General features: G+C 38.8%; 1 protein-coding gene across 1 annotated transcript; it reads left to right on the top strand.

Moving 5' to 3' along the window:
- Positions 1–6,067: 6,067 nt before the first annotated feature.
- LOC145113670 (DUF21 domain-containing protein At4g14240-like) lies at positions 6,068–10,383 on the top strand. The gene is made up of 13 exons (XM_079049732.1): positions 6,068–6,500; positions 7,026–7,102; positions 7,210–7,293; positions 7,393–7,506; positions 7,777–7,860; positions 8,007–8,078; positions 8,206–8,273; positions 8,669–8,756; positions 9,047–9,120; positions 9,218–9,500; positions 9,640–9,686; positions 9,772–9,847; positions 9,988–10,383. The coding sequence occupies exons 1-13, from the start codon at positions 6,257–6,259 to the stop codon at positions 10,096–10,098; spliced, it is 1,422 nt and encodes a 473-aa protein (XP_078905858.1). The 5' UTR covers positions 6,068–6,256; the 3' UTR covers positions 10,099–10,383.
- The last annotated feature ends 15,746 nt before the right edge of the window (positions 10,384–26,129 follow it).

Here is a 26,129-nt window from a genome sequence, read left to right as displayed (position 1 = left end):
GTGACATGCGATCATCCCGAGCCTTTCCCTTTGCTAGTGGAAGTACCTGAAACCAAAACTGAAAACTGTAAGCACAAAGCTTAGTGAGCTCCCCAAACTACCACATACGATACACATATATCATGCAACTAAGAGATACGGGCCCCGCCCACACTCTGCTGACTCTGAGATACGAGCCCCGCCCACACTCAGCTACTTCGAGATACGGGCCCCGCCCAATCTCGGCTACTATGAGACACGGGCCCCGCCCACACTCGGCTATTATGAGATACGGGCCCCGCCCACACTCATCTACTGCGAGATACGGGCCCCACCCACGCTCAGCCACAAATCCAACATACAAGTATCACACAGACAACAAGTATAACTATTTCTAACAGTCAGACATATATCCATAATCAAACTATACTGCGAGATACGTGCCCCGCCCACACTCAGCTACTAACATTTCGTACTACGGGCCGACCTTGGTGCCTTAGACTCGTTCCTACTGAAAGGAAACTCACCTCGTATGACTGACTGCTGAAAAACTGGGTGAGGGATCCCTATCTGCTGCTCCGGCGACTCTCCGGCTGTAAATTCCATAACAACACTTAATCAAGAACTGATAATCCTTCTTAGAGTAAATTGACCATTTTACCCCTGGTCAAAGTCAACCTCCTGGGTTGACCTACTCGCCGAGTCAGCTTTTTGACTCGCCGAGTCCTAGAACTCAGAAACCTTAAGACTCGCTACTCGACTCGCCGAGTCACCCTATGACTCGCCGAGTCCCCATGCTAACTGTCATCGCAACTGGACGAACTGACTTGTCGAGTCGTCCTTAGACTCGCCGAGTCCTAGCGTAATAAGAAAAGGGACATATCGACTCTAACTCGCCGAGTCCCTTCGTAGACTCGTCGAGTTCTTCAACTTACGTGTCCAAGTCCTGTTCCACCCACTAAGTCACCACCTCCACTCACTGGTCTGACTCATAACCAGAAGAGATTAGGGTTTGCGATCCGACTCGCCGAGTCCATGAACCGACTCGCCGAGTCCACATTGTGATATCTTCATTCTATTGATTACAGTCCATTCCATTGCTTCCAACTCGTAGATCTGGGCTCCTAAGGCTAGCATGACACGTAAAGTTGCTAACTTTACGTGCATGCAAGGTGCTATGAAGCTAAAACACTTAATACAAGCTAAAATGAATGTCTACATCATGTCATGGAGTCATGGCTGAATAAAGGTGACAACTTTGGGCTTCTAACGCTTAGAAATGTCCAGATCTGAAGTCCTTTCCTCCCCTAAGGTTCAAATCTCAGAATGACCTTGGAAAGGACTCAAAAATTGCAAATAACAAGTTTATAAAGAGATCTAAATGGGTAGAAGCCAAGGTATTAGCTTTATACCTTCAATAAGTCTGAGATGACCCAAGAACTCTAGATCTTCTGCCCTCCTTTGTTGTACTCACTCCTTGCCTTCCTTCTCCTAGCTTCAACCACACAAATGTAAGGAAAAATGGCTCTAGAATGCACAAGATTGATTAGGGTTTCGAGAGTAGGCTGTGAAGGTGATGGGGGCTGGGGTGAAGACCCATAATGTTGCTTAAATAGGGTGCAAACCCTATGGATTAGGGTTTCCTCCTGATGGACCTACTCGCCGAGTCCATTCTCGACTCGTCGAGTAGTCCACTTAAATCCCGCGATTAAACTGGCATCTACTCGACGAGTTAGGGCTACCAACTCGTCGAGTAGCTCTTATAAAATGAGCATTTAATGAACTAAATACGTACCGGGAACGGGGCGTTACATCAAAATATCAAAAACATCTGTCAAACATATCAGAGTAAAAACATCCCAGGCAGAATAAATGGTGTGTGCACTACAGTCATCCCGAGCTCTTCCCCTTGCTACCGGAAGTACCTGAAACCAAAACTGAAAACTGTAAGCACGAAGCTTAGTGAGTCTCCCCAAACTACCACAAACCATACACATAATCATGCTACTAGAAGATACGGGCCCCGCCCACAGTCCAGGAGATACGGGCCTCGCCCACACTCCGCTAACTAGGAGATACGGGCCCCGCCCACACTCCGCTGACTACGAGATACGGGCCCCGCCCACATTCGGCTAACTACGAGATACGGGCCCCGCCCATACTCGGCTAACTATGAGATACGGGCCCCACCCACACTCAGCTACTAAGGACACATACAAGTATCACACACACAACAAGTATAATTAAATCTATCAATCTGTCCTATATCCATACTCAAATAATGCTATGAGATACGGGCCTCGCCCACACTCAGCTATCAATGAGATACGGGCCCCACCCACACTCAGCTACTAATCAATACACATAACATATACAGGCCGGCCTTCGTGCCTTCGACCCGTTCAAACCAGAAGGAAACTCACCTCGCAAAGCTGACTGTCGAATCTCATGGTAAGGAATCTCTAAGGACTGCTCCAACGACTCCCGGCTATCATTATCACCATGACACTTAGTCAAAATCCAATAATCCTTCTTAGGGTAAAATGACCATTTCATCCCTGGTCAAAGTCAACATTCTGGTCAAAGTCAACATTCTGGGTTGACTTAACTCGTCGGGTTGACCCATCAACTCGCCGAGTTCCATAAATCAGAAGAACCCTGAAATCGCGATCCAACTCGTCGAGTTCTTCACGAACTCGTCGAGTTTCTCCTATCAACATTCAACATATCAGGACTTTCCAACTCCACTCGTCGAGTCCGTCCTTGAACTCGTCGAGTCTTACCTTCTACAGGGTCGGTGCATTCCATTTCAACTTGTCGAGTCCATACCTGAACTCGTCGAGTTCCCCGGTCTGTTAACCCTTTCTTAACTCATTAAGCCATTGTCCTTTAGATCTGAACCGTAAAGTTCAGATCTCAACAGAAAAAACCTCTAGAAGGGTAAAGTTTCCAACTTTACCTACTGATACCCCTTCAAAAAGGATTAAGCTCAAACCCTAATCTAAAAAGGTCAAGGTCTTAATCCAAACACCATCAATGCTAAGAGCTAGACTCTGAGATCATAGATCTGGACTCTAAAGTCTAAGTAATCACGTAAATCCTTGAACTTTGTCTACATGCATGGCCAAAAAGGCTTCAAAGGACCAAAATGATGGCCTAAAGATTGCATGGGACTTCCATGGCCATAAAGTTGGCACCTTTATGCCATGGAAATCCTTCTAGACCTCAGATCTGAAGTTTAAACTTATTTGGGACGTCCAACTCCCTAGGACCATGGAACTTGGATCAAAACCATTCAAAATAGCCCAAAAAGAATATCTAAATAACCACAAGGAAAGGTTTCAGACTTGATACCAGAAAAATGTCGAGAATGAAGCTAAGATTCTGGATCTACAAACTCCTTCTTGAGTCCTGATACCCCTTCTTAGGGTAAAATGACCATTTTATCCCTGGTCAAAGTCAACATTCTGGTCAAAGTCAACATTCTGGGTTTACTCAACTCGCCGAGTTCCATAAATCAGAAGAACCCTAAAATCGCGATCCAACTCGTCGAGTTCTTCACGAACTCGTCGAGTTTCTCTTATCAACAAAATCAGGACTTTCCAACTCCACTCGTCGATTCCGTCCTTGAACTCGTCGAGTCTTACCTTCTACAGGGTCGGGGCATTCTATTTCAACTTGTCGAGTCCATACCTGAACTCGTCGAGTTCCCCAGTCTGCTAACCCTTTCTTAACTCATTAAGCCATTGTCCTTTAGATCTGAACCGTAAAGTTCAGATCTCAACTGAAAAAACCTCTAGAAGGGTAAAGTTTCCAACTTTACCCACTGATACCCCTTCAAAAAGGATTAAGCTCAAACCCTAATCTAAAAAGGTCAAGGTCTTAATCCAAACACCATCAATGCTAAGAGCTAGACTCTAAAGTCTAAGTAATCACGTAAATCCTTGAACTTTATCCACATGCATGGACAAAAAGGCTTCAAAGGACCAAAATGATGGCCTAAAGATTGCATGGGACTTCCATGGCCATAAAGTTGGCACCTTTATACCATGGAAATCCTTCTAGACCTCAGATCAGAAGTTTAAACTTATTTGGGACGTCCAACTCCCTAGGACCATGGAACTTGGATCAAAACCATTCAAAATAGCCCCAAAAGAATATCTAAATAACCACAAGGAAAGGTTCAGACTTGATACCAGAAAAATGTCGAGAATGAAGCTAAGATTCTGGATCTACAAACTCCTTATTGAGTCCTCAAGCTTCTTCTTCTTCCACAAGCTTTAAACACACAAAACTCTCTCAAGGATGGCTCACAAACTCACACAATGCATTAGGGTTTTAAGATTTAGGGTTTGGGACTCGGAGGTTGTAAAAGAGGCCAACATGGAGGGTTTAAGATGCTTAAATAGGGTGCAAACCCCGGAAACTAGGGTTTCACCTCTGCCAGCCTACTCGTCGAGTTGAGGCCTCTCAACTCGTCGAGTAGGTTCCTAAAATCACGCGGACCAAACAGTCTCCACTCGACGAGTTTGGGGCTTCCAACTCGTCGAGTTGCTCATATAATTGGAATAATTATTAAATTAAATATGTACCAGGAACCAGGCGTTACAATTCTCCCCCACTTGTCTTAAACTTCGTCCTCGAAGTCTGCTGCTTCAAATAACTCTGGGTAATGCTCTCTCATCTCCTCCTTTGGCTCCCAAGTCCACTCCGAGCCCTTGCGGTGCTGCCACTGCACCTTCACCAGCTCTACCCTCTTGTTCCTCAGCTCTTTCATCTTCCTTTCGAGAACGGCTACCGGTCTCTCGATGTAGTTCAGGCTGTCATCAACCTGTATATCCTCTAAAGGCACAACTGCGGAGTCATCCACTAAGCACTTCCGCAGCTGGGAGACATGAAAAGTATTGTGGATCTGTCTGAGCTCTGCTGGAAGATCCAAACGATAAGCAACCCGGCCTACCCGAAGCATAACCCTGAACGGACCGATATACCTGGGGCCCAGCTTGCCCTGCTTCCTGAACCGGATGACACATTTCCATGGTGACACCTTCAGGAGGACCATATCCCCTACCTGAAACTCTAGGTATGAACGACGCTTGTCGGCATAGCTTTTCTGCCGACTCTGAGCAGTCTGGAGCCTGCTCCGGACCTGCTGGATCCTCTCCGTGGTCTTGACAGATTGGGGTCCTACACTTTCTCCCGTACAACATCCCAAAGCATAAAATTCCCATTTTACCCTTTTGACCATAAATATATCTTCTCACACATTCTTTATCTTGAACTTACTCGTCTAATCTAATCTTAGTGACTTAAACTCTTATTAGCAATTTTCATGAATTTACCACTTCATATTCTCATTTTTTTCTCATAAAATGACCAAATTGCCCTTTTGGTCAATATTTGACTAAAAGTCATCTTACTTTAAATTTTAGGTTCTTACAGTAGTGGTATGATGGCTGAGTGCCAATGGTTGATACACATGATTATTATGTATGTCGATATGTTTGTTGGGTTGGACCCGTTAATATGCTTGTCGGGTTGGACCTGTTGGGCTGGACTCGCTTTTGCTTGTATGCATTGTATGTATGGTGAAATATGTGGTATACTGGGGGAAATCATTAAGCTTTATGCTTATAATTGTGAATTTAATGATTTTCAGGTTTTTATTCGGAAAGGTGCAGTGTGACTGTATACTCACATCGATGTTGCTTCGTTTCCGCTGTTTTAAAACTTAAATCTGTTTAACCTTATGGTTTTCAAACAATTGAATGATACCTTATGTTTTCAGAAAATGGTTTTAAACGTTTAATCTTTTTGCTTGAAAAATTGGTTTGAAATTTGAGACGTTACAAGCTGTTATCAGAGACTTAGTTTGAGGGATTCGAAAGAAATTTACATATTCTAATATATATATATTTCAAATTAATATTAATAAAAAAATAAATTATCGTAACATATAAAAAAAAAAATAGATTAACCACACCGAAGTGCCCCTTACAAAACAAGAGGTAAGAAACTTGCTTATAAATTTTTACCACATTGAACTGTTAAACGGTATAATTCTAAACAGATCAATCAGGCTGCCTCGGATCTGATTCTTAAATATTACTTGCGCTGAATATTTCCCTACAAAGGGTTGTTGAATATAGAGAGCGAGAGAATCAGCAAGTCGCCATTGATTCTTGTACCTTATTCCCAACACCATATCCTGTAACTTCATAATTGATAAGGGAATCATAGAGAGTGAACAACCTGTGGTCATAGATTCAATCCAGAAATGATGCATGCCATAAACGCAGTACAGTTTATACGAATGGTCACGAGACCCAGTAGCAATTCGATGTTAGGAGCAGAGATTGAATTCGGATCGGCGATGTTCTACGTTTACGTTGGCATCTCGTGTTTTCTAGTCATCTTTGCCGGCATCATGTCCGGACTTACCTTAGGATTGATGTCTCTTGGTCTCGTCGAGCTCGAAATCCTCCAGCGTAGCGGCACTCCGGTCGAGAAAAAACAAGCAGGTTTTCGATTTATTAATTCACACTTAATTCTTCAATTTCTCTATCTATTTAACGTAATTGACGCCTATTTTGAATATATGTTATCCTTCTTCCAATTTCCTGAATTTTTTTTTCGACTTTACGACTCAATTTCGGGACCCAATTTGTACGCGGATTCAATTTAACTTGTAAAAGAACGTTTTGAGTAGGACTAATCTCCATATGGATCACATTAGCTATGATTCTGTTGAAATAATTGTAAAGTAGCTTTTTGTTCACCTTTATGATTTGAGGTATCTGACCTTTTTTAAGTAGAACTCTGTGATTTTGGTACTGAGCTTCTATGTAATGTCAATGATTTCTAGTGGAGCAAACCTTTTTTTAGATCAATTATCACTTTTTCACTTTATTAATAAGATTTCCTTTTTTATATTAACATTTATGATCTTTTTTAGAGTGCTCAAAAGCTGTAGAAACTGTTTCCTTACATGGCAATGGTATTCATTGACTTCTCATATTGGTTTTATGCAACATTATCTTCTCCAGCTGTCATATTTCCAGTGGTTCAGAAACAGCACCAACTTCTTGTAACATTACTATTATGCAATGCAGCTGCCATGGAGGTAATACACTAAGATTTAAATGGTTTTTATAGAATTAGATTAACCCCTTTTTTCTCAAAAGATGTGGTAGGTTAATTTACATGGTTTGTTCTATTGCAAATCTGCAGGCCCTTCCAATATACTTAGACAAGATATTCAATCAAGTTGTTGCAATAGTTCTTTCTGTAACTTTTGTCCTGTTTTTTGGAGAGGTAACTTAGAAAAATCAGAATTTGGGATTCTTTTTTCTTCTTCATGAATCATGAATATGAATATGTATAAGTTTTTGTACCATTTATTTTCCATTACAGGTGATTCCACAAGCAGTGTGTACTAGATATGGACTTGCTATAGGTTCTAGTTTTATCTGGCTTGTGCGTGTTTTGATGATAGTTTGTTATCCAATTGCTTACCCTATAGGCAAGGTAAATTTTAGGATTAAAGGCAAGAAATAGCAATGTACTTTCCTTCATATGTTCATTATAGCATCCTACTTTTGTTTCTTCCTATTAAAACATTGTACTTTGATAAGAATCAAATTAGTAGTACAATGTTGTAATACAGAGAAACAAAAGTAGGATGCTGTAATAAACCAGAATGTGGAATTATGTTGCTATCTTGTGCATATACATGATTACATTCTAGTTTTTATTAAAATGTTGGAGCTTATGTTTTAAACTGTTTTGTGATTCCAGATGCTTGATTTAGTATTGGGACATAATGATGCTTTATTTAGAAGAGCTCAGTTGAAAGCCCTTGTTTCAATCCATGGCCAAGAGGTTAATATAATTTTTTTTTAGTATTGGGACTTAATTCTAATCATTTAAGCATGTAGCAATATAATTTTTTTTTGATGAAATTCTAGTTTGGAATCCTTATGTGTATACTTTTTATGCAATCAATAACACATCCTTCTGATTTGCAGGCAGGTAAAGGAGGTGAACTGACTCATGATGAGACCACAATTATCAGTGGAGCACTTGATTTAACTGAAAAGGTACCAAATGAAATAAATATAAACCTGCAGTTTATAACATTGGTGTTTCTTTTTTCTTTATTCTTTTTCTTATATTTATGGTGTGAATTATTACTTTCTTAAAGTAATCATTGATTTGTCTGATCAGACTGCAGAGGAGGCTATGACACCAATCGAGTCAACTTTTTCATTGGATGTCAATTCAAAGTTAGATTGGTGAGTTTTGTTCATGTTCATGATTATGTTTGTTTCTTATCATTTAGTTTTTACTACTTAAGATAAACTGAACAGGCCAAATTACCCTTGTGCACTTTGTGAACTTACATCAATAACATAGAATGTCAATATAGCATATTAATATTTTAGGATTGAACATTTGTAAACCGCATCATTATTCTATGTAAACAGAGTACAAAGCAGAATATAAAAACACTAAATTATAGGATAGAACATCTGTAAACAACATCATTATTCTATGTTGATGATGACATCATTAACATAGAATGCCAATATAGCATATACATCTATTTTTTTTTTTTTTTTTTTTTTTTTTTTTTTTTTTTGAGGATTCATTATTCTATGTTGATTTCCTTTTGTTTTGAATATGTCAGGGAAGCAATGGGAAAGATTCTTGCAAGAGGTCATAGCAGAGTTCCTGTATACTCTGGAAACCCAAGAAATGTTATTGGACTTCTATTGGTAACTTCTCACTCTCCTTTAATAATTATCATTTAAATGCAACAACAATAGCAACAAACTTTCATTGATTTATTTAATACAGCATCCTACTTTCATTATACTTACAAAATCAATCAAACTATAGCAATGTCATCATTTGTATACAAAAATCAACTTTCGCTGCTATATTTAGATGGATTTTTCAAAGTACATGTTTTTATAAAAATGAAAAACTAAAACTATAATGTTGTTATATAAATAAAATAAATGAAAGTAGGCATCTCCTGATTTTATCATTGTTCGAGGTGTAGGTGAAAAGTCTTCTTACTGTAAGAGCAGAAACAGAGACTCCAGTAAGTGCAGTTTCCATTAGAAGAATTCCAAGGTTTGCATATCCCGTTTTCCTCTTCTTTGTGCAAAAAAGACATAAATGCCCTCCTCATCCTCAATCAATCAATCACTATATTCTATTATATTAATAGGGTTCCAGCTGACATGCCACTGTATGACATACTGAATGAGTTCCAAAAAGGAAGTAGTCATATGGCAGCTGTAGTCAAAACAAAAGGGAAAAGTCAAAGGCCTCCTACACTTGAAGAAGAACCAAAACAGAGTGAGAATGTAACAATTGATATGGAACCACAAACTTTTGCTAAACAAGGAGATGTTGGAACAAATGGAGTGCCTTATTTAACTGAAGACATTGAAGAAGGTGAAGTCATTGGTATAATCACTTTAGAAGATGTATTTGAGGAACTTCTTCAGGTTCTTTTGCAGCTTTCCTTACCTATAATTTGCACGTTTAATACTTTCATTAAAATTAGACCCTCTTCAATGTTCTCAAAAGTTTGGTGATCTTTTAGATTCTAAACATATGGTAAATTAAATTTTTCTATGAATGCAGGAGGAGATTGTAGATGAGACTGATGAGTTTGTTGATGTGCATAAAAGGTACGTTAAATTTATAGAATAATAATATGTTATTCTGTTTTTTATGAAAATTAAAAAAAAAAAAACTAATATTTGGTTTTTACAGGATACGTGTAGCAGCAGCTGCAGCTGCTTCATCTGTAGCTCGTGCTCCCTCAGTTCGGAGATTAACTGCTATTGCTGTAAGATTTTTTTTTTTTTTTTTTTTTTTTTTTGCTATAATATAAAATTGTAGATTGTCAATTATAATAATAATAAGGGTTATATGAGGATGATTCATCTTCATCAAAATTGCTGATATTGTTGTTGTTAAATACATCAGGGGGCCCAAAATAAGCAAGGGCAAACTCCAAAGAAGTCGAGTGAGGATGATTCATCTTCATCAAAATTACAAAGGGGTCTTGTTGAGCCTTTGCTTCGAAAAGAGACGTAAAAGGGTCAATTGGTCAAAGCCTTGTAAAAGGCTTCTTTTTTTTTTTTTGTGTGCGTGGGAGGGATATATATATATATATATATATATATATATATATATTTCATTAGCCCCTAATGGTTAAATTATAAGAAAGGTTTGTGAATTTGTTGTGGATGCGGATGCGGATGCACCTTTTTTTTATTTTTAATTTTTTTTTGTAATGAAGGTAAGGCCGCATATTGTAAATCTAATACCAGGAAATAGTAGAGGGAAAACTTGTTATTAGATCTTGTGTTTTCTATGGTCCCGTTTGTTATGTAGGACTGGACATGACTGGTTGAACTGCATTTGACTTGCAATTGGACTGAAACTAAAACTAATACCAATGGGACAAAAATTGCAAAGTTTTGTCCCGTTTAAAAAGATGGAACAAGGCGGGACTTGGATTCGTTCTTGATCTCTTTTCTATTCAAAATTCGTGAATGCCCTTCTCGTCTTCATAATTGAAAATAGACCTACAAATTACATTGTTGTCTATGGTTGTGTTTGTTTAGGAGATAAGACTAAGTGAGATGAATGTGTTGGTTTGTAGAGCTATTTTTTATTTATGATAATGATGTTTTTGCATAGGCAAGAGGTTGACAATCTATGTCCTATTTTGTTCAATCTTTTTGGACAGGGTAATAACTGCAATTTTGTCTTGTTGACATCATGTCCAACATGACAAACGAGGCCTATAGTTGCATTTGTTACAGGAGACAAAAATAATTGCATATTTCTCTCATTGAGGCTCATGTCTCAATCTAAGCATGCCATCCCCACTAAAATTTGACATATAAAGTGATGTCATGGGTAACAAATCGGAGTTACATGTGTGGTCAATGTTAGCCAACACAAATATGTTGGCTATTTCTATCAACAATTGTGTTTCTAGTATCCGTCTAAAACTTCTATGTGTTTCATGCATGTCGAAATATACAAAAGAAAAAAAAGAACCTGGTAATTTTGACTATTAGTATTAGATGTGTTTTTCCTTTCAATTGGGCATTGCATTTCTAAAAAGCACACCCAAATGAGCTTAATAAGCTTAATAGAATCATGTGTTAGCGTAAGAAAAATGTTCTTTTCTAAAAAACATATAGAACTAGATTGTAAGATCATCCACGCTAGTATAATGTTATGTCTTTTACCATTTATATTCTGAATCTATTTAAAATATACGTTAAACATTTAATTAAATAAATTTCATCTAACATATATACATGAATATTATAATTTATAATTTATTTAGTTAATAATTATTAAAATATCTAATAATAATCCTTAGACAAACATTGATGCTATTTATTTATTTAGAGATTTCATCAAATATTTGTACTATATCAAATTACACGAATGGTCCCTGTGGTTTGGGGTAATTTTCATGTTCGGTCTCTAACTTATTTTTTTAACTCGAACAATCCCTAGATTACGATTTTGTTGTGTCTTTGGTCCCTACTATACCTAAAAAGATTATTTTACCCTCAACAATTTATTTTTTAATTAAATTTATTTTTATTGGTTATAATTTTGTTAACATTAAAATAGGCATGAATTATTTTTCTCCCTTCCTACCCGTTCAACGTTGTTCTTCCCTCGACCTTTCTCCCATCTCCGATTACTCATCCAACTCCTGGCGATTTCAAAAAATCTCTGTCAACCACCAAGCAATCAAGCCCCCTCTTCATCGGAGAAACAATTTTCACCGGAAAAAACAAATAGCAATGGTAATCAACAAGATTTTGGTCATCGGAGGAACCTAGTACAAAAGTTCATTTTGGTTCAAAGGTCGGCCATTTTGGTTCGCGAATCCCTCAGACCCTGTGAAGACCCTGTGAAGACCCTGTGAAGCTTATCCAGAGCTTCAAGAACTCCGTTGAACCGAAGATGAATGCGAATCTATATAAAATCCTAGAAACCGTAATTTACAGATCTTCCCTAAGACCGTCGCCAACCCACTTCCATCCCCACCCCCCCAAAAAAAAAATGGAGTAAAAAATGGGCCAAATAATGTTTCATTTCCAACCCTACTCCATTTTTATCCTATTTTTTATCCCAAAAAGTGTATTTCATTCTTCAAACTTACATAGATCGTCAAACACCCCTTCTACTAATTTGGTTTTAAAAATATATAATCTATATTTTTTTTTCATTACAATAATATTATACCTACATTTATATAAATATTACAAATACACACTTTTAATATATTTCTTAATTATAATATTTTATAAAATACATTATCGTGTTTTAAAATTTCAATATGTATTTAAAATTTTATATGAATTTGATACACAAAAAACAAACTTTATATTTATAATTAGTTAATATAATTCAACAAATAACAAAATATTGTAAATATTAAATATTACATTAAAATTATAATTAGAAGATATAAATAAACTAGAAATGTATAAATATATAAAAAGAGGGATTAAAACCGACAACTCAAAGTTCATCACCATTTTGGGGTAATACTAAATATGGTGTAATACTATTCATATCCCCCAAAATGGAGGAATAAATGGGGTAGGGTTAGAGAAGAATGAGGTAAAACATGGAAAATAAGAGTGAGTTGGAGATGCTCTAATTTACAAGTTTGCGCAATTATAGATCTTGTGACAACCCGAAATTTTGTCCGTTTCCGTTACGCGATTTCCGTTAATAAAATTTCGAATTCATTAACTTTTCCGTCAAACTTCTTGGTTTAGAAAATAATCTAGTTATATATATAATTAAATTATTTACAAGTTGGAACCAAAAATCGCGCGGAAACCCGAATATCTCGAAAAATCAATCAATTCCGGCCTAAGTGAGTTTACAGCCGTAAACCCGTTTACGACCGTAAACCCGTTTACGACCAGTAAAGAGTGGACCCCACCACCGACCACAAGACCTCTATAAATACGAGACCTCCACCTTCATTTGAACATTTCTGGCCAAAAACTCTCTCCTTCTCTCTCTAAGAACATTGACCGTAAACACCTAAAAACACCTTCAAACTTCGGGAAACATCGAGAAACACCGTTTGGAGTCACTTCGGAACGCCTGGAAACACTTATCTCTTCGAAATTAGCACCAGTGTTCTTGAGTTTACGGTCCATCTTCAAAGACCGTAAACCCTGTTCTTGAGTTTACGGTCCAAGCCTTCAAAGACCGTAAACTCTGTTCTTGAGTTTACGACCGTAAACTCACCGAGCCTTCGGAAACCGTAAACCCCAGTTCACGGCCGTAAACCCTGTTCACGGCCATAAACTGTCTGTCGACCGTAAACCCTTGTTCACGGCCGTAAACACCTTTAAGTGGTGCTTTTGGCTGAAAACCCACTTTCATCGATTCGATCAAGTCCCGGTAACATTCCTCAACCGAATACAAGTGTTCCTCTAACACTTTATCTAACGAAATTGCTAATTTAGATGCATATATGTATTTATTTGGTAATAGGATTTCGTTAAGTGTCACGTACAACAACTCGAGGATCTTCATTTCAACAATTTCACGCAACAACAGTGAGTTCATACCCCTACATTTTCTGTATTTTTAATGTTTTCAGGGGGGGGGGGGACACAAGCTAAACATAAATGTTTTCAAGAATATACATAAAACTTATGCAAATCTCATACTTTAAATCCCTTTTGTACTATGCTGAGCATAAGGGACGTTTTCACTAAAATTGCATAGTTTTTCCGGACACGCTATTCGCTACGTTTTACATGCAAACTATGATCGGTATAGTTTGGGATTTTCTAAACATAACAAGTACAGAAACTTTCACTACTGAACATGTGCACTGAGACAGAAACAATTTACAAATTACATCGCTACTTATTCATGGTATTCATAACTAAAATTATCACTACAAACGGTATACATACAGACTTTCACTACGGTAGAACGCTACTACACTACATGTAAACTAGATTGTATGATACTGTGAGGCACTACTTCACTACTGTACCCTTAGGTGTACATGGATAAATCCTACCATAGTATAACCAGATTCTCCTGGAGGGAGAGCGTGAGATTTGTGAATAGATCTATTCGGGACTGACAATCCCACATCTGGACTGCTAGCTACAATTAGGCGGGCACGCCTGAGATGTACAAATGTCATTTAACTCGACGCCTGAAGAACGTTGGAAAGGTCTCTAGTCATATCAAGCATGGTTATACGACTCACAATATGTATAAATTACCTTTAGTTTACAACTTAACACTCTTTAACAGTTTTATTTACATTAAATAGAACTAATACACACTACAACTGGAGAACTTTCAGGGTTTCAAACAGAAACGAACATACAATGGTTTCACGCACGAAATACTATTACATCATGATTAGCATTAGCTAGTCACATGAAGTAATAATTTCGCATATCACTACAATTTTCAGTGACAAGCATTCATGGTTTTATACAAAGTTGAAAACACTACATTTTCACTAAAGAAAATATCGGATTTTCTTGAAATTATACAAAACACTTTTACGAACTCATCAACGATTTTCACTACAAACCACCGCTTATGAACTCACCAGCTTTATGCTGATACTCTTTCAAACTGCTTGTATTCTCAGGAAATCAGTAGGTACTTGCTGGATTTTCGAGGAACTGGAGCAATAAGAGTTTTATGTTTATACTATACAAAGCTATTGGATGTAATTCGAACTAAGTTTCAGACAAAGTTTCAAACTGATGTAAACATTTTTATTTAAGTATTCACTGTAATGGTTGTGTTACTATGATTGATGTTATTCATTGGTTGTGATGCTACACATGACGTCCTCCGCCCCGGAACGTTTCCGCCATCGGTTTTGGGGTGTGACAGATTGGTATCAGAGCCCTTGTTTATAGCGAACTAGTATGCCGAACCTTACGTGGTATACAACTATAAACACTAAGGGGCCTAAGTGCTCTACCCTAAAAGTATACTTTCAAAAATATAAGTATTTTTATAAAAGTATACGAGCATGCATACATAACAAAATTCGTGTCGCTAGTAGATCAAAACAAAATTCGTGGGCAGTTATGTAATCATGTCTAGGGTGAATATAGCCTGATCAACTATATTCAGTCGAGACATGACCAACATGTGTTTGGGAGTGACTATGGTGTTACAGCAGGCCTAAAACTTACCAAAATCATTCTACATAAAATACTATAGGAGTATTTTAGCTAGAGCCAAACTCAGTATACAGATTCACTCTAAGTGTTGCTACCTCTTCTTCCTTAAGCGATAACTTACTTGCGTTAGTAACCTTTCTGTGCTTATCGCTCGATAGTATACTTTTATTATCAGGATGAGATATATTTTGTTTTATATATCTCGAGGACTTACCATCCTCTTCTTCCTGATTGATTTCTAGAACGAGATGCCTCCCCGACCAAGACCCGTCAGAAGGAACGATGACACTCCGCCACCACCACCACCCCCTCAGTTCGATCCCGTCATGTTCCAGACAGCAGTTACCGCCGCCATGACTGCATCAATGGCACAAGTGAATGCTAGTGGGACTGGAGGTGGAACCGACCCACAAAGATAAGGTAGAAGTCAGGGACATCAAAAAGAATGTTCCTACAAGGACTTCATGACTGCAAAACCCAAGTCCTTCGACGGAAATGGAGGTGTCATCACCCTGACTCGATGGTTCGAGAAGATCGAATCCAGTTTCGAAATTTGCGTCTGTTCTGAAGCAAACAAGGTGAAGTTCGCCGCCTGCACCTTCACCGACAGAGCTTTGACCTGGTGGAATGGTCGAGTCAAAACCCTAACCCTACCAGTGGCTAATGCCATGGGCTGGGAAAGACTGAAGGAGCTCATGCTCGCGGAGTACTGCCCGAGGGGCGAAGTGCAAAAGTTAGAGCACGAACTCTGGAACTTGAAGATGAAGGGTTCCGACATCGCTGCCTACACCGCTAGATTCTGTGATCTGGTTCTCCTCTGTCCGGGAATGGTCACCCCGGAAAGCAAGAAAATCGAAAGGTACATCTGGGGACTGACACAACCAACAAAAGGGAATGTCTTGGCTGCTAGACCGATTACTTTTGAAAGCGCCAAGGATCTGGCACAGACTCTGATCGATCATGGAATCAATCTGGATGAGGTGGCAGCTGTCTCCGATCCACAAAAGGAAAGCGGTGGGAAGAAGAAGAAGTTTGGTAACAAACGGAAGGTTCAGTCTTTGCAGGAGCCCTCCAAGAAACAACAAACAGTGGCAGTTCATGCTGTTACTGCTCCTGCTGCTGCTCCCACTGCTGTTCCAACCACCCAATCTCCTGCCGGTGGTTATGCTGGAAAACTACCCATGTGCAACAAGTGTAACTTCCATCATCACGGACCCTGCCGTGAGTTGAGTTGCAACAGCTGTGGAAAGAAGGAACACACAGCTCGATAATACAAGACACCGGTTCAACCAACCAACCAGGCTCTGGGAGGGGGCGCTGGTCAAACTTGTTATGGATGTGGAGAGGCTGGGCACTTCAGGAGAAACTGCCCCAAGGCAACACCTGGTGGCAATACAGGAAGGGTTCTGGTGATGGGCCAGGAGGAAGCAGTTGCTGATCCTACCGTTGTTATGGGTACGTTCCTCCTTGACAACTCTTATGCATGCATTCTTTTCGATTCTGGTGCGGAGAGGAGTTTTGTTAGTCATGCATTCAAACACCTAATCAAATGTAAATCCCAACCTTTAACCGAAACATTTACCGTCGAGATGGCTAACGGAAAGAAGGAGAACACTAACGACATATTCATAGGCTGTACTCTTACCCTAGACAATTATTCCTTTCCCGTCGATCTTATGCCTGTGTCCATCAAGAGCTTCGATGTCATTATCGGCATGGATTGGTTGAGTTCCAATCGTGTTGATATTCTTTGCTTCGAGAAGGCTATCCGTCTCAATCTTACCTCTGGCGAAACCCTTATGATTTATGGTGATAAACTCAGTTCGAACCTCCGTATCATTTCGTGCATCAAAGCTCAGAAGTATCTGCGGAAGGAGTGCCATGCATTCCTAGCTCATGTTGTCGACGGGACGCAAAACGTTAGAGACCTCGATAGCATCCCCGAAGTCTGTAACTTTCCTGAGGTTTTCCCCGAAGATCTCCCAGGAATCCCTCCCGAGCGCCAAGTCGAGTTTCGTATCGACTTAATCCCCGGAGCTACTCCTGTAGCTAAATCTCCTTACCGTCTAGCGCCAGCGGAAATGCAGGAATTATCCAGCCAGCTTAATGAGCTGATCAGCAAAGAATTCATAAGGCCGAGTTCTTCACCCTAGGGAGCTCCGATCTTATTCATGAAAAAGAAAGATGGATCCTTTCGGATGTGCATTGACTACCGAGAGCTGAATAAGCTGACCATCAAGAACCGATATCCCTTACCCAGAATCGACGATCTCTTCGACCAACTTCAGGGAGCCAGTTACTTCTCAAAGATCGATCTAAGATCATGGTACCATCAGTTGCGAGTTCATGAGAATGATGTACCCAAAACAGCATTCCGAACTCGATATGGACACTACAAGTTTGTAGTAATGCCCTTTGGTCTAACCAACGCACCGACAGTATTCATGGACCTGATGAATCGGGTGTGCCGCCCTTTCTTAGACAAGTTTGTGATTGTGTTCATCGACGATATACTTGTCTATTCGCGGAGTGAGAATGATCATAAACAGCACTTAAGGCAGGTGTTGGAAACTTTAAGGGCAGAAAAACTATACGCGGAATTCTCGAAATGCGAATTCTGGATCAGGAAGGTAAATTTCCTAGGACACGTGATTAGCAAGGAAGGAATACACGTGGACCCTTCCAAGATCAAAGCGATTGAGAATTGGTCTGCACCAAAGACACCCACAGAAATCCGACAATTCTTGGGTCTCGCGGGCTATTATCGCCGGTTTATTCAGAATTTCTCCAAAATCGCAAAGCCTTTAACTACCCTGACACAAAAAGGTGTAACCTTGAGTTGGGGAGTTAAGCAAGACACTGCGTTTCAAACCTTGAAACATGCCCTATGCAGCACACCTATCTTGTCCCTGCCCGAAGGGACGGAAGACTTTGTAGTCTATTGTGATGCTTCCAATCAGGGCCTAGGGTGTGTGCTCATGCAGAGAGGAAAGGTCATCGCCTATGCCTCGAGGCAGTTGAAAACACACGAGGTCAATTACACAACTCACGATTTAGAATTGGGAGCAATGGTCTTTGCGTTAAAGATCTGGAGACACTATCTCTATGGAACCAAGTGCACTATCTTCACCGACCATAAGAGCTTGCAGCATATTCTTGATCAAAAGGAGTTAAACATGAGACAACAGCGATGGGTAGAGCTACTCAGTGACTACGAGTGCGAAATTCGCTATCATCCCGGCAAGGCCAATGTGGTAGCGGATGCCCTCAGTCGAAAGGAGTATTCAGGGCGTAAGGTGAAGGCACTGACCATGACTATCCATTCCCATTTATCCGCGCAAATCAAGGAGGCTCAGCTGGAAGCCTTGAAACCAGAGAACATGCCGGGTGAAGCATTGAGAGGAATGGAAAAGAACCTAGAGATCAAGGGAGACGGAGTCTATTATTTCATGGACCGGATCTGGACCCCAAAGTTCGGTGGTTACAGAGAGTTTGTAATGAACGAAGCTCACAAGACTAAATACTCCATTCACCCACTGTCGGATAAGATGTACTTGGATCTCAAACAGCTCTATTGGTGGCCAAACATGAAAGCAGAGATTGCTACCTTCGTGGGCAAGTGCCTGACTTGCGCCAAGGTGAAGGTCGAATATCAGAAGCCCTCAGGTCTACTTCAGCAGCCGGAAATACCTGAGTGGAAGTGGGAAAGGATAACCATGGATTTTATCACCAAGTTACCCAGATCTCCGAGTGGGCACGATGCCATCTGGGTAATTGTCGATCGGTTGACGAAGTCCGCCCACTTCCTGCCAATCAAAGAAAGCTTCAAGATGGAGAGACTGACACAGATCTACCTTCAAGAGATAGTTCGCCTTCATGGTGTACCTGCATCCATTATCTCCGATCGAGATAGCAGGTTTACATCGAGGTTCTGGCAGTCACTACAGAAAGCTCTTGGAACTAAATTGGATATGAGCACGGCTTATCATCCGCAGACTGATGGACAGAGTGAGAGAACAATTTAGACATTGGAAGACATGTTGAGAGCCTGCGTCATCGATTTCGGCGCATCATGGGACACTCATCTTCCTTTGGTTGAATTTTCCTACAACAACAGCTTACATACCAGCATCAAGGCTGCGCCGTTTGAAGCCCTCTATGGCCGTAAGTGCAGATCCCCTCTGTGCTGGGCTGAGGTGGGTGACACGCAGCTAGCCAGGGGTCAAGTTCCCGACAGTACTCTCACTGGTCCTGAGATCATCCGAGAGACAACTGAGAAGATAGTACGAATCCGGGATCGACTGAAAGCCTCACGAGATAGACAAAAGAGCTACGCCGATAAGAGACGAAAGCCCTTGGAGTTTCAGTTTGGTGACCGCGTCCTTCTGAAGGTCTCACCCTGGAAAGGCATAATACGATTTGGGAAGCGTGGAAAGCTAAACCCAAGGTACATTGGACCGTTTGAGATCCTTGCTAGGATCGGTCCCATATCATACAAACTTCAGTTACCACGGGAGCTCAGCGACATCCATCCTGTCTTCCACGTATCGAACCTAAAGAAGTGTCTGTCTGATGAGACACTTGTGATTCCTCTCGTCGAGATCGAAATCAACGAGAACCTCAACTTCGTGGAAGAACCGGTCGAAATCATGGACAGAGAGATCAAACGAACAAAACAAAGTCGCATCCCGATTGTGAAGGTTCGCTGGAATGCCAAGCGGGGACCTGAATACACTTTGGAGCGTGAAGATCAGATGAAACAGAAATATCCGCATCTCTTTCCTAATCCATGATTTGTATTCTATGTTCGAATTTCGGGACGAAATTCCCTCTAACGAGGGGGATGATGTGACAACCCGAAATTTTGTCCGTTTCCGTTACGCGATTTTTGTTAATAAAATTTCGAATTCATTAACTTTTCCGTCAAACTTCTTGGTTTAGAAAATAATCTAGTTATATATATAATTAAATTATTTACAAGTTGGAATCAAAAATCGCGCGGAAACCCGAATATCTCGAAAAATCAATCAATTCCTCAATTCCGGCCTAAGTGAGTTTACAGCCGTAAACTCGTTTACGACCGTAAACCCGTTTACGACCGTAAACCCGTTTATGGCCAGTAAAGAGTGGACCCCACCACCGACCACAAGACCCCTATAAATACGAGACCTCCACCTTCATTTGAACATTTCTGGCCAAAAACTCTCTCCTTCTCTCTCTAAGAACTTTGACCGTAAACACCTAAAAACACCTTCAAACTTCGGGAAACATCGAGAAACACCGTTTGGAGTCACTTTGGAACGCCTGGAAACGTTTATCTCTTCGAAATCAACACCAGTGTTCTTGAGTTTACGGTCCATCTCCAAAGACCGTAAACCCTGTTCTTGAGTTTATGGTCCAAGCCTTCAAAGACCGTAAACTCCGTTCTTGAGTTTACGGCCGTAAACTCACCGAGCCTTCAGAAACCGTAAACCCCAGTTCACGGCCGTAAAACCTGTTCACGGCCGTAAACTGTCTGTCGACCGTAAACCCTTGTTCACGGCCGTAAACACCTTTAAGTGGTGCTTTTGGCTGAAAACCCACTTTCATCGAGTCGATCAAGTCCCGGTAACATTCCTCAACCGAATACAAGTGTTCCTCTAACACTTTATCTAACGAAATCGCTAATTTAGATGCATATATGTATTTATTTGGTAATAGGATTTCGTTAAGTGTCACGTACAACAACTCGAGGATCTTCATTTCAGTCAACGATTTCACGCAACAACAGTGAGTTCATACCCCTACATTTTCTGTATTTTTAATGTTTTCAGGGGGGGGGGGATACAAGCTAAACATAAATGTTTTCAAGAATATACATAAAACTTATGCAAATCTCATACTTTAAATCCCTTTTGTACTATGCTGAGCATAAGGGACGTTTTCACTAAAATTGCATAGTTTTTCCGGACACGCTATTCGCTATGTTTTACATGCAAACTATAATCGGTATAGTTTGGGATTTTCTAAACATAAAAAGTACAAAAACTTTCACTACTGAACATGTGCACTGAGACAGAAACAGTTTACAAATTACATCGCTACTTATTCATGGTATTCATAACTAAAATTATCACTACAAACGGTATACATATGGACTTTCACTACGGTAGAACGCTACTACACTACATGTAAACTAGATTGTATGATACTGTGAGGCGCTACTTCACTACTGTACCCTTAGGTGTACAGGGATAAATCCTACCATAGTATAACCAGAGTCTCCTGGAGGGAGAGCGTGAGATTTGTGAATAGATCTATTCGGGACTGACAATCCCACATCTGGACTGCTAGCTACAGTTAGGCGGGCACGCCTGAGATGTACAAATGTCATTTAACTCGACGCCTGAAGAACGTTGGAAAGGTCTCTAGTCATATCAAGCATGGTTATACGACTCACAATATGTATAAATCACCTTTAGTTTACAACTTAACACTCTTCAACAGTTTTATTTACATTAAATAGAACTAATACACACTACAACTGGAGAACTTTCAGGGTTTCAAACAGAAACGAACATACAATGGTTTCACGCACGAAATACTATTACATCATGATTAGCATTAGCTAGTCACATGAAGTAATAATTTCACATATCACTACAGTTTTCAGTGACAAGCATTCATGGTTTTATACAGAATTGAAAACACTACATTTTCACAAAAGAAAATATCGGATTTTCTTGAAATTATACAAAACACTTTTACGAACTCATCAATGATTTTCACTACAAACCACCGCTTATGAACTCACCGGCTTTATGCTGATACTCTTTCAAACTACTTGTATTCTCAGGAAATCAGTAGACAGGTACTTGCTGGATTTTCGAGGAACTGGAGCAATAAGAGTTTTATGTTTATACTATACAAAGCTATTGGATGTAATTCGAACTAAGTTTCAGACAAAGTTTCAAACTGATGTGAACATTTTTATTTAAGTATTCACTGTAATGGTTGTGTTAATATGATTGCTGTTATTCATTGGTTGTGATGCTACACATGACGTCCTCCGCCCTGGAACGTTTCCGCCATCGGTTTCGGGGTGTGACAGATCTGCATGCCGATAAATTTATAGAAACCTTGGTTTCGTCAGAAAAAACCATGGTTTGTTATGAGCATCACCACAACTCCTCCTTGGTGTTTCTCCGGTGAAGAATGAGGGTCGTCGCAACTCCTCCTGTAGCAGATCTGTTGTTACACTCAGGAGGAAAGAAGAACAAACGTTCTTTGCGGTGACGAAGGTGGTTTCCGCGAAGAATGAGTTTTCCGACGGAGGCTAAATGGAGATGATAGGTTGTTCACTTTAATGTTCCGAAATGGAGATGATAATATGTGAGAGGCGAGAGATATTCAGTTTTCAAAGAGTTGGGGGAGGAGTGGACGTGGACTCAATGGTTTTATTCATGATTTAAGTATTTTGTTAACAAATTAAAATATAATTTTTTTTGGTGAGGGTAGAATTTCCTTTTTAGGTATGGTAGGGACCAAAGACTCAACAAAACCGTAATCTAGAGGACAACCAAGTTAAAAAAATAAGTTAGGGATCGAACATGCAAATTACCCCAAACCATAAGGACCATTCATGTCATTTACCCTAATTTTTATGTCTACTTATGAAAAATTTATATTATCGTAATTATATTAATTTATTTTGTAACACTCGACAAGTTAATACAAAATACACTCAAATTATTATCATAATTATTTTTAATTTACAAAACAACTTGGTGTACATTTATATTAATCAGTTGAATGCAAGTACTTACAAAAAGAATCGTATACCATAAAATTATACGACGATCCAAGCAATGTGTTATAATTCATCTAAGAGTTCTTCTATCTCTCAACTACTAGCTTTAGACCCGTATTGAGTTTACGCAATCTTGAAAGCCACAACAACAAATAAATGTTAAGCTACTGAAGCTTAATGAATAACCTACACAAAATACACATACAATATCTGCAACAGTTAATCATAAGATTAAATCAACATCAACAATCATAAAATATATAAAGCCTTTCAAAAATTTCACCCGTGTCGATCCTTCTGACCAATACCACTTATACGATTCAATAATTATCAACTACGATTTTCAACAATTATCAACCATGGTTTTACCATGATATTTTCACAATATCCATATACAATTATATCAAAATTATATCACAATGCCAGCCAATGTATTCAGCCGTAGAGACAACCAAAATTATTTAGTAATATTAGGCATTACCACCAAAGCTAATCAAAATCAATCAACAACTATCACTCTCGCCACAAAGGCTTACCCAATAGTCAATGATATCCATGATATCCAACTATGCTATTACAACCATGAAAGCTTCCATTTCAATGAACAACATACAACCATGAAAGCTTCCATTTCAATGAACAACATACAACAATGGTGTTACGGCCATAAATGCTACCATTTTAATTAGCAACATTCATCCATGATATTACGGTTACTAAGGTTACAATTTTAAATCAAACTATCAACAAAGAGTCTTGCCACAAAAGCCTAAAAAATAAATTATCAACTATAAAAAATGAGTCTTTTCCACGAAGGCTCACCAAAATAAATCAATAATTAACATGTAAGGTTCTCAGCTAGATAAATTTATTATATTATACAACAATAACCACCTAAGATATCAGCTACAAAGGCTTATCATATTATTTAACGTCAACCAACTATAAATTTCAGTCACATAAGTTTATTATGTCATTTAACAATGACCAACTATGACCTTCATTGATAAAAGCTTACTTTGTCAGACAACATTAATCATCTGTGTTTTTCAACTATACAAAAACTTGTAATGTCATTCACCAATAGCCAACTATGGTTTCAGCTATACAATCTTACCATACTATTTAACAATAATCACCTATGAGTTCACCTATACAAGCTCAATATATCATATAATGATAATCAACTATAGTTTTAATTATATAGGCTTACCCCATCAGTCAACAAAACCAACATTCGTTTCAACCATACAAACTTATCATATCATTCAACAATGATTAGTAATGATCTCTTTCACATAATTCTACTATAACCACATATCTAAATACCAATTTTAAAAGATTTAGTTTATTAGTCTTTCTTATCCTATTACGTTTTCTAGGATTTATCTATTTTTTATTTCCCTAGCTTTTAGCCTTCTGTTATAACTAGAAGATAAGTGTTGGTGTAGTCCTTTTGATGTGTGTTAAACGCACTAGTTTTAATCCTACCAACTTAGACACAAAATAAACACACGAAAGGCAGTGTACCTATCGATTAGTAATATAGTTCAAGCAAGTAGGGTATCGAACACAGGGAACGGTAAACAATTAAAATAAATGCTAATATTATCTAAATAAACCAAGTAATAGAAAGGGGGTTTTCTCTAGTTTTGCAAGACTAGAAACTTAAGCACTTAACTAACACTCAAACAAAACAATAAACAAAGCAATTAACAGCTAAAGCAAATAAAAATCAACAAAATTCAATAATAAAGGAGACTTATGTTCAGGTTCGACTCACTTATTCCTATGGTTGAATTTATGGAAAGTGCAATGGATTAATTTGTCATTGGCTACCGATTAATATGATTAGGTTCATGTTCACTATTACTAATCCTTAGAAAACATATCAATTCAAACAGTGGGCAATTGGTTAAACTAATGAGTTTCCTAGTTTATTGATTCGGGTTAAGTAAGACTTGTAGTTAGCTAATTAAATTACTAATTCAATTAACTTCTTGTATGGTTGTTTGTCACACAAGCTCACACATTGACTTACCTATTTTCTAATTAACCCCTAGTTTCATGTTCATAATTCCTAGGCATATAATATTGTTTTCACATAAATTATATGAGACAAGCAATTAAGAGATGTTCATGCAACTTAATAATTAATAGAAAATAGTTATTGTCAACACATGAGGATCTTTAACAAGCTTGACAAAACAAAATTCACCAAATTAAATAATCCAAGCCATAAAATTCAAACCATAGTTATAAGTTTGTCTACCCTAAACAGAAGCAATGAGTTTTTATCTCATGTCTACAACAATTAACAATCCAAAAAAAATCTAATGATGTAAACATAGTTTATGCAAAAGATTAAGAAAAAGTATAGTGTTTATTGCCTTTGATCTCTTCTAACTTGACTTCTAGGTTGAATTCTCGAAAACCAGAGCTCTAAGAACCCTTCTAGCCTCAAAAAATCGTCCAAAGCTTCCAGAATTAGTTAGGGTTCGAATGAGAAGCGTTTCTATATATAAATTCTGAAAACAGGGCCAACTCGACGAGTTTGTGACCCAACTCATCGAGTTGATCATTAAAATCCCGTGTATGGCAAGTAAGCGTCGAGAATCGCGAACTTTCTGATCAACTCGTCGAGTTGAGTCCCAACGCGTCGATTCCGTTTCGAATCAACATTTTCTCAAAACACGAAAGTCGTTCGAAATTGTGTTAATTTTCAGAACATTTTGAATCTCGTTAATCGGAGTTACGGTTCATGAGATATGTCCAAAACAATGACAAGGGGTCAAACTGTCCAACAACATCCTTCTTTCTTCAAAATCCAAGATCCAAGCTTCCAATCGCCAATTCCGCTTCCTTTTCCTTCCGAGCATGTCTTTATTGCTGAAAATGAAAATTTAAAACTAATTAAGCATCTTTTGTTCACTAAATGAGATAAAATCAACATAAAGTATTAAGATTATGCATGCATTTTATAACTAAATATGTCCATATCAAAATACCCCACACTTGACTTTTGCTTGCCCCCAAGCAAAACTGAATTTTAACACACTAATACCACATAAGAAAATTCCAATCGAATCCAACCATTATGC

The sequence above is a fragment of the Lactuca virosa genome, chromosome 5 (genome assembly GCF_052849685.1).
Source record: "Lactuca virosa cultivar CGN04683 chromosome 5, Lactuca_virosa_CGN04683_v6, whole genome shotgun sequence".
In the NCBI taxonomy this organism is placed as follows: domain Eukaryota; kingdom Viridiplantae; phylum Streptophyta; class Magnoliopsida; order Asterales; family Asteraceae; genus Lactuca; species Lactuca virosa.
This window is presented reverse-complemented; position numbering and strand designations above follow the sequence as displayed.